The sequence below is a fragment of the Tenrec ecaudatus genome, chromosome 12 (genome assembly GCF_050624435.1).
Source record: "Tenrec ecaudatus isolate mTenEca1 chromosome 12, mTenEca1.hap1, whole genome shotgun sequence".
NCBI classification, from domain to species: domain Eukaryota; kingdom Metazoa; phylum Chordata; class Mammalia; order Afrosoricida; family Tenrecidae; genus Tenrec; species Tenrec ecaudatus.
In genome coordinates this window covers 115,639,214-115,652,097 of record NC_134541.1, presented here as the reverse complement: position 1 = coordinate 115,652,097, position 12,884 = coordinate 115,639,214, and the positions used below count along the sequence as shown (strand labels likewise).

Sequence of the window (12,884 nt, the reverse complement as noted above, 5' to 3'; positions counted from 1 at the left end):
GAGCCCAGGCTCATTTTTGATAGCTAATATATGTTTATTAAAGATATTAATGTGTGTTTTATAGTGTTTCATCTCCCCTGGCTGACTGTCGCATACTTTTTTTTAAGTATTCAAGAAATTTCCAGACAATGTATCATAAATGACCATATATACACATAGATGTTACAAATTTGAACGGTAAAGCATGAGCAGATAGGTTTTATTTTCAAAATGCTGTTCTTAACACCCAAATAAAGGCTTTACTATTATCATAGATGTGTGCTAGCCTGGCAAACCCCCTAACAAGTGTGAGGCTGCGGAGTCTGCCCGGGGGCCGAGTCCGGCGTGGAAGCGAGACTTGATGAGCAGCAAACCGCAGAAGCAGAGGGCGGTAAGCAGACAGGTCCCCTAGGCTGAGGCCCGTCCTCTCTCTCATGTGGTCAGTGTTGAAATGTCCCTCCTTGTGGGGTTTGCATTAAGAGCAGTCCCCTTTGGAAATGATCACAAAGATGTCTCTTGTTGTTTGAGGAAAGTTGTAGTCAACAGGTAACCTGAAAACCCAGTTGAGAGAGTTGGGTTTAATTGGTAAAGCAGCTGGGAGCCTGGTAACCAGAGCATTTTCTAGGTCTCTGGGAACTGGAGTTCATTGGTCAGGTCAGCATGGCTGGTGTAGAAGGTTCCTCTAGCACGAAATAGCTGGATGACATGGTTGGGTTGGGGGCCTTTGACAGCTGTCCTAAAGCGTGTTTGCACTGGGGTCGGGGGCAGAAGAGTCCTGTTTCTTAAAGACTGGGTACCGGTGTGAAGGAAGCACATTTTACGAGCGGGGGGGGGGGGGGAGAGGGGGGTCGTGGAGTGCAGGCCAGAAGAGACCCCAGTGGTCCTTAGGACGGTGGACTATTGCCTGCATCTGCCTCATCCTCCTCCATTTTGCTTTTCACTGCAAAGAGATGAGAGCAGAGAGTCAGAGCTGCTGGGAGGATCCAGCACCTATCTAGACAGCCTTGGGAACGAGAGCCTTCTGGGTGGCCCAGGAGGCCAGTTGTGCCAAGGCCTACCGAGCACGGACTGTGGCCCCGGCCCTGTGGATCCACCAGAAGAGAACACGCTTCAAGTCGTGTTCACGGCTTTTCTGAACTCTGCCCAGGCAAAGAGCCCAAGTGTGCTTTGGAGCTTGAAGGGAGTGATGGGCGGAAATGTTACTCAAAGGTCAGGACAGACTCCAGGCTCTGGACTCAGTCCAGTCTGTCACTGCTCACCCTGCCACCCCCCAATTAGATCACTCGGTCTATCGCTGGGGTCATCTGTCAAGGGCTAGACAAGAACTTGATCCAGGTGATTTCCTGAGTCTGCCAACTGAAAAGTTGGCCAAACACAGCCTGGTTTATGAGAGAGAGAAATCTCACACAGATGAAAAGAGCCTACCCAGTAGATCTGACAACCCCAGCTCCATGGGGAGTGGGTCGAGATGTAGTCTAACAGACCCTCATGCTTCTAGTTTGCTTGGCTCCAGAATTCAATGCCTGGAAATTGGTTCTGCATAGGCCTCGGGCCCAGCTGTGTGCAGAGAGCGTGGTCCACAGGCTGTGTGGGGCTGTTGCCAGGCGGCAGCGGCAGCAACAACGGTGGCTTCAGTCAGGCCTGTGACCTGACCCCCAGTGACCAGTGGCACCAGCCGGACAAGGCGCCGGGGAGGTCAACATCCGCAGCACCGTGCACAGTGCAGTCCCAGTGAGACCCGTGAGAGCCGCACTGGACAGGACGGCTCGCTCTGCAGTGTCCGTGCTGGGCAGGGTGCAGGCTCACCGCTGCCAACATTTGTTTGAGTGGACAACGTTCGCGCTTCCCTTCTCTGGCGGGTTTCCACCATACCCACATTCCGGCTTTCACAGGTTTCACTGTATGGACGGACTGTGGTCAGCTGTGAGCCCAGCAGACTTCAAACTGTGGGTCCCCCTCATTGGGGGAACCCCTCTTCCAGGCCTTGACCTTCCATGGGAATCCTTGCAATGTCTGCCGCCCTCGCCTTCCATGGATGAAGTCAGGCCAGCTGCACCTGGAGGTCACCCCACTGTAAATAAATGCCCCGGGTACAGCCAGGGAAGTGGAGGAAGGAGGCCCCTGGAGTCACCTCTGTTCTCCATGTCTCAGTATCTTTAACACTTGGAGCCTGTTGGTCATAGGACTTTTTGTTGTTTTTGGTGAAAATTGTCCCTTAGATAACAAATCTGCGACAACTGGAGCCCATGTAAGAAAAGGGCCATGCCAATGTTTTCCATAAAACAAGTAGTGGTGAATTAGTGAGACTGCACTCTGTCACACACTGGAGACAGCAGCCCCCCAGGGTCCCAGCCCTCCCAGGTGCCACTTCACGTACAAGCTCTGCAGGCAGCTGCCAGCATCCCAAAGACTGGGGATGCGGACGCCCTGCTAAATGTCCCACAGCCCAGGCTGAAGGGAGGCCCGGATGTGTGTCATTTACCCGTTACCAGAGCAGGTGTCAAGCTGCCGGCGTGACCACAAGACACAAATGGGTACAGATGTGTGTGTTTCTATGGCACCGGCCCCAGCACCCCATTAAGGGTGTGCACTAGGTGTTTTGGGAACATTGGACCTATTTTTTGGGGGGAGCGGGGTCCTCTTTTTTAAATCACTTTACTGGGGGCTCGTACATCTCTTTGCACAATCCATCGACACACCCATTGTATCAAACACATTTGTACATATGTTGCCATCGTTGTTTTCAAAGCATTTTCTTTCTACGTGAGCCCTTGGTATCAGCTCCTCATTTTTTCCCCTCCCTCCATCCCTCATGAACCCTTGATAATTTACAAGTTATTATTTTTCATGTCTTGCACTGTCCAATGTCTCGGTGGTTGTGGTTCTTTTTATTGATTGTGTGTGTTTGCGTGCGCGTGTGCGTGCGTGCGTGCTTTACAGAGCAAATGGGTTTTCCATTTAACGATCCACATGCATCTACACACCAACTCCTGATGCTGGTTGCAATCCCCACAGTGTGTCGCGCCCCCCCCCCCACCCTTCCTCCCTGGTCCTTCTCTCCTGTCCCAGGCTGCCTCTGTGCTGTCCCCACCACCACCCCCATCCCAGCAGAGGCTGCCCTGGTGACCAGGGTGGCTGGTGCTTCTCCAGAGTGTTTCTCCCCGCTGTCACAGCCCATCTTGGCATATGTTGAACTGTGGGGCATTCGGTCAGTTCCAGGCCTAAAAGATGACTACAGGCCATAATCTCAGGAGTTCCTCCAGTCTCTATCCAACCACGAGTGTTGCTCCCCGTCTTTCTCCCACACTCCAGAACGAGCCATTGTGACCCTTTTCCCAGGGGTCACCCACGGGAGCCCGATGCCCAGGGGGCCTGTGGGTCCTGCTGGCAAATAGTTGCTTGCATCTCGCCTTTGCTCTGAACAGGGGAGAGAGACCCGCAGCTCACAGACACAGGGCACCTGAGATGGCCGCTCCTAAGTCTTCCAGACCTCGCTGGCTGCTCCCCAAATTAAAATGCAGCCACTGTCTTTGTGGACTGTTCTGCCTGCTGACTGCTGTCCTCCAAGACGTGGTCCTGAGCCTCCAGGCCCAGCAACTCATTCCTTGCAGGCGTTTGGTGATGGCTAAGAAGTTGTCCTACCATGGTCCCCTCTGTGCTCAACTATGTTGTTGTTAGGGGCCTTCCTGCTCGTAGGGATCCTGCGTCCACCCGAAGGAAGCACTGTCCGGTCCTGTGCCGTCCTCACAATGGCTCAGCTACAGTCATGGATATATGTACAGTTCACACAAACACGTGTGTGGAAAACCCTGCCAAACCCATGTGTTCTCATGGCTCTCGTTCCATTTGAGCGGGCATAACTTAAAAGCTCCAAAGGTGGTTGGGAGGCAAGCCCCTGGCTAGCACTGGCTGTTTGTGTGGGAGAAGGACCAAAGGTTGGACTGCTACCCACAGGTTTGTGGTTCAAACCCATCAGCTACTCATCAAGAGAAAGACGAGGCTGTCTGCTCCCATGATGATTTTCAGCCTTGGGAGCCCTGAGTCAGAGTGACTGGGTGCCACTGCCTTTGGTTTGGTTGACAGTGTGGACCCACCCAGCTGTGCCTGGTGATGAGCTTCTAGAAAGAGCATCACCGAGAAAGCCCCCGGGGCCCACCTCGCCAACACTGGAGGTGCAGTCGGCTGGCTATAGTGTAACAAGGCCCCTCTCCCACCAGCCAGGTGGCCATTTTTTAAGGATAATGTGTTGTGTTTGGGGTAAAAGTTTACACAGTAAATTAGGCTTTGATTGAACAGGGTTTAGACAAATTCATCTTGGTTACAGTTTCACAGGGTGTCAGCATTCTGGTTGTTCTGTCCCCACTGGTCGAGTTTCCCTCAATAACTACCCTTGCCTTCTCATCTCTGCTTTGGGGTAAATGTTGACCATGCGGGCCCATCCCCATACATTGCACTGTTTACTCAGGGGTGATCCTGCCTATTATATAAGCCAGGCTATTATTAAGCTGAAAGGTCAATAGCTTGAGCTCCAAGTTCAAAGGGCATCTTAAAGTGGATAGGCTCAGGGGTCCATCTAGTCTGTCAGTCTAGGAGATCTGGCTTTTAAAATAAACAAAACCATCTGAATAGTGTTCGACAATGTTCCTCCACTCGCTCTGGCCCTTCTCTTTGTCCCCGGCCAGAAAGGTCCGTCGTGACATGAGGAGTACTGCAGACAGCGTGGGGTGCCAGAGAATGAACAGGTATGTTTTGGAGAAGGACATCCAAGGATGCTCCGTAGAATGGACAATGGCGAGACCTCCTCTCGTTCACTTTGGACTTGCGATCAGGAGGGCTCAGCCCTGGAGAAGGGAATCGTGGTTGGGAAAGTAGAGATTTGGTGAAAACGAGGGAGAAACAAGGACTGCTACAGCAGTTTATTACTCAACAAGGTCAACCAGGAAACAGTTGGGGCCAAGGGAGGGTGGGATTTGAGTGAGGTGACCCATGTCTAGCTCAGCAGAGAATGTCTCGAATGAGCAGAACAAGCCTGCTCGCGATGGGGGGAGACACGGGGGCCCCTGTCCCCGCTTCTGTTGCTGTTAGGTGCCATCAAGTCAGCTCCGACCCACAGCAGCCTCGTGCCCAGCAGAAGGAAACCCGCTCTACCCTGCGCCCCTGCGCAATTGTTCCCGTGCCTGAGCCCCTGGCTGCGGCCACTGTGCCCTGTAGTGTGGTGTCTTTTAGATCTTTCCAGCCAGAGACCTTGGCACCACGATGACTTCGCTGCAAATTAAGCAACAAAAGGTCTCCTGGTAGAGCTGGTGGGTTGACCTCCTGGTCTCTGGAACAGAGCCATGCACAGACAGGTGAGACAGCAGGTGAGAGGAAGGCAGATTTCATTTGGAACATCCCCTTGAACACTGACAGATGCCTCACAGTGCCCCTGCACCATCCTTGGCCCCTGAGCAGGCTGGTCCTTGGCCAGTTCCGGAAGGCCAGGTGAGTGGAAACCTGAGAGAGGTGCCAACCCTTCAGCCTCAATGCGCCACGGTGACCAGAAGAGCCAGGCTGCCTGATAAGACCTGCCTCCATCGGCTCCGGGTGGGACCCCCATCCTTGATCCCAGTCAGCGAGGAGCTGAACTCCTCATGCAGGGGTGACAGGGCACTGGCTCAAAATACAGATTCTTGGGCACTGCCCTGGACCTTCTGGGCCTGGAAATCAGTCAGTCTTCCTCACCCCATCCTCCCATGCTCCCCATCCCCACCCTGTACCGCTGTGATCCTTGGACTCGAGCAGGGTGGGGGGAGTGCATCATTCAGCCCTCACTCAGTCCCTGCTCCCTGACAGCTACACCGGCTCCAGCCAGACCAGTCAGGGGCGGCTGGTGCTGAGCACAGAGGTGAGCCCAGTCTCCATTTTGGTTTTTCTCCCCATTGCTGTGGAATCAATTCTGACTTGTATGTAGCAGCTTCCTGAGTGTCAACATAGTGCCTTTTTGGTTTGTTTGGGGGGTTGTTTGTATTTAAGTGGATCTCCAGGTCTTTCTTCCGAGGTGTCCTGGGGGGACTTGAATCTCCATCTTTGGGGAGAGGCACGGAGGAGTGTCATCATCATTTGTGCCACCCTGTGACTTAGATAACCCAAAAATAAAACAAAACCCCAAACCCAACCCACTACCCTCGAGTCAATTCTGAGACTGTAATTCTTGACCGGAGCAGACAGCCTCCTCGTTCTTCCAAGGAGTGGCTAGTGGGTTTGAACTGCCGACCTTGTGGTTAGCAGCCCAGTGCTTAACCCACAGCACCACTGGGACTCCTTAGGACCTAGTTAATCACTCAGTAAACACCAGCTAATTACTCGTCTTCACAACCCCCTCTTTGCCCTTAAGAAGCTCATCAGGTAGAGAAAGAAACCGAGGGTGAAGCGATCAAGGCGCCGCGGAGAGCAGCTGCTTCAGTAAATGGTCGTCGGTGCACAGCCAGGGCCTGCAGTGTGCTGGGTGCCCAGAAAACCCGACCCCGGAGACTGGCTCACACTCGGCTTTGCCGCGTGCAGCAGGACCCGTGACTGTTGTGAGGCATGGCAACCCCTGGGCGGATGGCGCTGCCTCCTAGGGCTCCGGGCAGACATCTGTGCCACAGCAGACTAACCATGGCGTTCTCCGGCGCATGCGCCAGTAGCCCAAATGCTGCTTGAATGACCCTTTTTGCAACCAATTTCTAGAACCTCGGGTCATTTTTCTTTTTCAAAGAACACTTCTAGGATATTGACTGAGCCCTGTTATTTTCCCTGGTTGCACAGGTGAGGAAACTGAGGCACAGAGACACCATGGGCTGACGTTCATACTGAACCTCTTGAGCAGTCTCAGAGCCACCTCGCCTCAGGGAGACAACCATTTCTGTAACCAAAGACACAACAACGCTGCCCGGAGGTCATCTTTAAAAAGCCACCCAAATGAGGTGCCTGGGGGCTTCCTAAAGTCAAACTAGAGTTTAGTTACACTCACACTAGAGGGCTGTCTTGGGTGGGTGCTCACAGAAGAGCCCTCTATGAGGTCACAGGGGCAGCAGGCAGGCGATCGGGCAGAGCGCTGATGTTAATGAGAGAGGAGGCCCAGCTGGCTGCCCTACCGGATTAATGCAGTGTCACTAAACTGTGCGTGGACAGGGGCTGGAGTTGGTACATGCTTATCTGTGTAAATTCAGTGAGATTAAAAAAATCCAACAATGGTGTGTGCGGATGGAGGTAGTCGCGTCACGATGGCACTATTTACTGCATGAACAATTAGGAAACAAACATCCAACACTTATAGGGTGATTAAATAGGAAGCCCTTAAAAATGGATGTTTTGCAAAGTCTAAAGGAACAGGGAGGAATGTTAAAGGGAAAAATATGGTAAACAAGCCATCTAGCTCAGAAACAACAAAGTCCACATGGAAGAAGCACACCAGTCTGTGTGATCATGTGCAGAAGGGATCAGTTATCAGGCATCAAAGAACAAAAAATCATATCATTGTGTGGTCACCTTCCCAATACAATCACAAGGAACAAATTGGTGCTTAAGCAAATGTGGTGAAGAAAGCTGAGGGTGCCCAGTTATCAAAAGATATAGCATCTGGGGTCTCAAAGGCTGAAGGTAAACAAGTGGCCATCTAGCTCAGAAGCAACAAAGCCCACATGGAAGAAGCACACCAGCCTGTGTGATCACGAGGTGTTGAAGGGATCAGGAATCAGGCATCATCAGAACAAAAAATCATATCATTGTGAATGAGGGGGGAGTGCTGATTGGGGACCCAAAGCCCATCTGTAGGCAATTGGACATCCCCTATGGAAGGGTCACAGGGAGGAAATGGGCAGGTCAGGGTGCAGAGTAACAACAATGAAACATACTTTTCTCTAGTTCCTCCCCTCCCCTCCCCTCCCCTGTCATGATCCCAATTCTACCTTGCAAGTCTGGCTAAACCAGAGGATGTACCCTGGTGCAGATAGGAACCAGAAACACAGGAAATCCAGGGCGAATGATCCCTTTAGGACCAGTGGTGAGAGTGGAGATAATGGGAGGGTAGAGGGAAGGTGGGTTGGAAAAGGGGAACCGATTACAAGGATCTACATGTGGCCTCCTCCCTGGGGGACAGACAACAGAAAAGTGGGTGAAGGGAGACGTCAGACAGTGTAAGATATGTCAAAATAAAAATTTATAAATTATCAAGGGTTCATGAAGGAAGGGGGAGCGGGGAGGGAGGGGAAAAATGAGGACCTGATGCCAGAGGCTTAAGTGGAAAGCAAATGTTTTGAGAATGATGAGGACAATAAATGTACAAATGTGCTTTAAACAACTGATGTATGTATGGATTGTGATCAGAGTTGTATGAGTCCCTAATAAAATTATTTTTTTAAATAAAGGGAAAAATACAGTGTGGTGGCATTTCATGCCAACTTTCATGAAACAAACTTGAAATCACTTCGGTACCAAAGCTAACTGTGTCTGCCACGGAGCATGGGGTGGTGAATTTGATGGGTCAACTTGGTTAGGCTTTGGTTCCCAGTGGTTTGGCAAAGCACTGAACCGGTTGCTGTCACGGAGGAGTTACATGAGATGCAGGCAGCTGGCCTGGAGGAGAACACATGATCTTCTGTAATGTAATGTAATGTCCTTCCAAAACACAACCTGATGAAATATAATTCCCAGTCAGTTGCGCTCACACCACGGTAGGATGGAGCCTAAGCCTAATCGCTGAGTTATACAAAGACCAGGATAGTCATAGAGATACAGAGTTGAAGGCAAGTAGCACGTAAAAGGATGTCTGGCACACAGCAGACCCTAGGAGAGACTCACTGAAGGAATCCTCTGCCGAGCCATGGATTTGGACATTGTGTAGGAGACAATTTCTATTCCCCTAAGCCACCAAGAACCAAATAATGTTTTGTTCTGTTGTACAAAGGTCGTTATAAGTTAGAGCCGACTTGACAGTACCTGAACACCACCACCACCATCCCACCATCCGTGGTCTCTGATACAGCAGCACTGGGGACAAAGGCACTACAAGGACAGCACCCTGAGGCCATTTTCCAAAACTCAGTGGAAATTGGGTTCTTCCGCTTACTCACTCACCCTGCCTGACATCTCACCTGCCTTTCTGAAAAACAAGTGACATCCATTCCTAGGTGGGGTCTGGAAAGTGCATCCTTAAATGTGGCTGCCCTCTACAAAATGGATTCTGATGCCTAGGGAGCCTATGTCCGGCTGGACAAAGCACTGCCCAGTCCTCACAACCTTTGCTATGTTTGAGCCGGTGTTAGTCTGGGTACTTTAGAGAAACAAATCCACAGAAACTCATGTATAAGAGAGAATTTTATATAAAGGGTTAGTGCACATCAAGAAAACATCCCAACCCAGTGCTGCCCCAGCCCACAAGTCCAACATTAGCCCATATGTCCAACACCAATCCACAAAGTCCTCCATCCCACAAAACACACACAATGGTGCCAACTGCAGGAGGAAAACCAAATCAGTGAACATGTAAGCATCTCAGCACTGGCAGGGGTCTCCACATGGCTGCTCCAGCACCCAGGGCTGCATCAGAGTAGGTCCATGTGGCTTCTCCTCAGGGATGTCTTTCAGAAAGTAAGCCTTGCCAGGGGGCTCACTAAGGCAGCTGCATCCTGGTCTAACCATGACAAATCAAAAGACCCGGGAACTAGAAAGGCGAGGCTTACCGAGCCATTTATCCCTCTGCCCTCCAATTAACTCCACATGTGTTTATCAGCCAGGTTGGCACAATAAACTTTATATCAATCCACCCCTTGCCAACTTGGCACCTGTACATAATTATTTGCCTCACAATGGCAAGTAAGACCTACACCTTAATGCTATAATCCTGTGAATATCCACCCCCCCTATGAAAGTTTGTAAGCCAACCACTTCATGCCTTTATCCCCCAATTTTGGATACCTAATTTATATATTGCCCACTTACATCAACCCAGTGCTCTGAGGAGACAATCATAGTTTTTGACATGAAGAATCTTCATGTCAGTTGTAACCTGACATGATAAGCAAAGTCAAATCTGACAGGCCATCCATAAAGTCAGCAACAATATGCACCAGTTCAGAGCCCATTGCTGCAGCCACTGTGTCAGTCTATCTCATTGAAAGTCTTCCTCTGTGTCCCTCACCTGTGACCTTCCCAAGCATGATGTCCTGCTCCAGTGACTGGTCTCTCCAGAGCACATGTCCAAAGTACATGAGATGAAGTCTTTCCATCCTTCCTTGTAAGAAGCATTCTGACTTTACTTCTTCTAACACTGATTTCTTGATCCCTCTGGCAGTCCATGATAGAGTCAATATTCTTCACCAACACCATAATCCAAAACAGATTCATTCCTCCAATGCTTTCCTTACTCTCCAGCTTTCGAATATGAGGAGATTGAAACTACTGTGGTTTAGGGCAGGCACACCTTAGTCCTCAAAGTGACATCTTTGATTTTTAATATTTCCAAGATGTCTTTTGCAGCAGATTTAGTACATATAATCAAATCAGTACTTGAATCCTGAGTCTGGCCCAGAATGACTTGATCAAAGATTCTATAGAAGAATCCTGATCGATTCATGTCGAAGAGAGCTTCGTGTGCTCAAGATCTCAGACTATCTGGTGCCACCGAGGCTGGGAGTCTCTGAAACTCAACTATACCTGATGTCATCTTCAAGCTGAACAAGAGTTTCATTGGAAAAGAATGTCTGGCTTAGTCATGTAGTCTCTCAAAGAGGTCCTTTTAATGGACCACAAATGGACCACAGTAATGGAAAAGGTTCGCTGAGATGCTTAGGGGCAATTTGTTTGTGTTGGTGTGGCGTGATGGCAAAACCATTCAGAGAGAGGTATTGATAAAGGTGGTGCAACTTGAAGGATGTAACCATTATCACCGAACTTTAGACATAAAAATAGTTGAATTGGAGAAAAAAATCCTGCATCTGATATTTAATAACTGGCTGACTTCCAAGCTTCCATAGCCTCATCTGAATTATATAGGTACAGTAGTATTGACCTAAGAGAGTCCTGATCGAGATGAAAGAGGAGGATGTATTTAAAGTGCTTGGCACCGTGATGGACACAGACATGGACTTCCTTCCCCCCTCAGTGGACTCTAGAAATATAAGCTAAAGAGTTCACTTAGTGTCTTTTAAAATGCATAGTACGTCAATGAATCTAAAAGCTATTTATTACCTTGCAAACTTGATTATCAATATGGCTGAGATCTTGAGAGTGCACAGAAAACTCCAGTAGAGATGGTCTGGGAGATTGTCCTAAATTTCTGGTGTTAAATTCGTAGGGGAACATGGTGGACCCTCTCTCAACATGTGAGTTTATTCTTCAAATATTATTCGAGGATGGTTAGCTCTTTTATATAACATAACTGAAATTAGAAATGGAATCAGATCCCTATGGCCAATAAGCACATAAAGGATGAGCAAAATCTTCGTCGCCGAGGAAAATAAAACTATATAATGATATAATGAGGTCTCGAGTGCACATCCATCAGGATGGCTAAAATGAAAAGGCTCACCATTCTAAGTGTTGGTGAAGATGAGGAGTCGCTGGAATACACATGCACTGCTGGTGGGGTTGTAAAATGGCACAATCGCTTTAAACATTGACTTGGTAATAGCTGCTAAAATAAAATATATGTATACCCTCCAAACCAGCAATTTCACTCACGGATAATATACAACCAAGCTGAGTATTAAGTTCCACCAAAAAAGAAATCACAAAAACCTTCAGAAAACATTTTTTTCAAAATAGCCCAAAGCTGGATATAACACAAGTGTCTATCAAAATAAATGACTGGCTATATGGATTGTGATACGATTCCTACAAGGATTACTACATAGCAATTTAAAAGAGAAAATTATTGCTCCCTGGAAGTATTTGGTTGAAATCTCCCATAGATTTTATTGAACAAAATGAGTCAGACACAAGAGGGCTCACACTGTGTTTCCCCGTTCATGTGAAGTTCAAGAATAGGCAAACGCGCAGCCAGTGATAAAAATCAGACTAGAGCTTACCAGAGGAAGGGGGAGGCTGGCTGGGAAGGGCATGCGGGAGTTGGGTTGGTCTGGATGGTGGTTTCGTGGTGTGTACATATATCAAAGTTTAGTGAGCTGTATGTAGACTTATGACCAACACCCCCTACTGTATGTGTTACAGCTCAATAAAAATACAATGAGGAAATGCAGAGGAAGAGCAGTCACAAAGGTGTAAGGCCCTCCCTTTTCATCCCGATTCACAGTGGTGAGTCTTAGGTGCCTGCGCAGTCCCAGAGGGAACTGTGTTTCCAACAGAAGCACATCACTAACCAGGACGACTAGCCCCACCAGGTCCTGGACACGACGCTCAGGGTTCCGTACACACAGGGACCCCCAGGGAGGTAAATGCTATCATTTCCACTTGACTGAGGAGGAAGTTGAGACTCAGAGACTCCGTGAAATGGGTTGTGCTTTGGGCTGCTAACCTCAAGGACAGTCATTTGGCACCACCAAGTGCTCTGCTTTCTACTCTTGTCCAGAGTTAAGGTCTAGGGAACCCACAGAAGTCATCCTCCCCTGTCCTATAGGGTCTGTGAAGTGGAATCCATCCCATGACAGTGAGTGAGAGTTTGGCTTAATGAGGAAACTGAGGCTCAGAGAAGTTAACTAGAGCTAAGTGGATGGGCAAGCCAAGAGTCTACCCAGGCCTGTGTCTTCTACAATCCTTGGGCCTAGCAATTGCAGCCGTTATCACAGACTAAGAATCGGGGCTCCTAATTTTGACCTGGAATCCTCAAAACCAGTTTAAAATCCTGTTTTGCACTTATTTTATTTTCTTGGGGGCTCTTACAGCTCTTATCATAACCCATACATAGATCCATTGTCACACACACCTCT

General features: G+C 49.1%; 1 protein-coding gene across 4 annotated transcripts in view; it reads right to left on the bottom strand.

Annotated features, from left to right (window-relative positions):
* Positions 1-39: 39 nt before the first annotated feature.
* IQCK (IQ motif containing K) overlaps positions 40-12,884 on the bottom strand; it is a 133,785-nt gene continuing 120,940 nt past the window's right edge. Inside the window, exon 9 of one of the 4 annotated variants that reach the window (XM_075564585.1) lies at positions 40-919. In XM_075564585.1, the coding sequence (XP_075420700.1) occupies positions 864-919 (56 nt within the window). In that variant the 3' untranslated portion in view covers positions 40-863. Of the gene's footprint in view, positions 920-3,066; positions 4,821-5,149; positions 5,303-12,884 lie in introns of those variants that run through there. The other 3 variants (XM_075564584.1, XM_075564582.1, XM_075564583.1) reach the window with 3 other exon arrangements.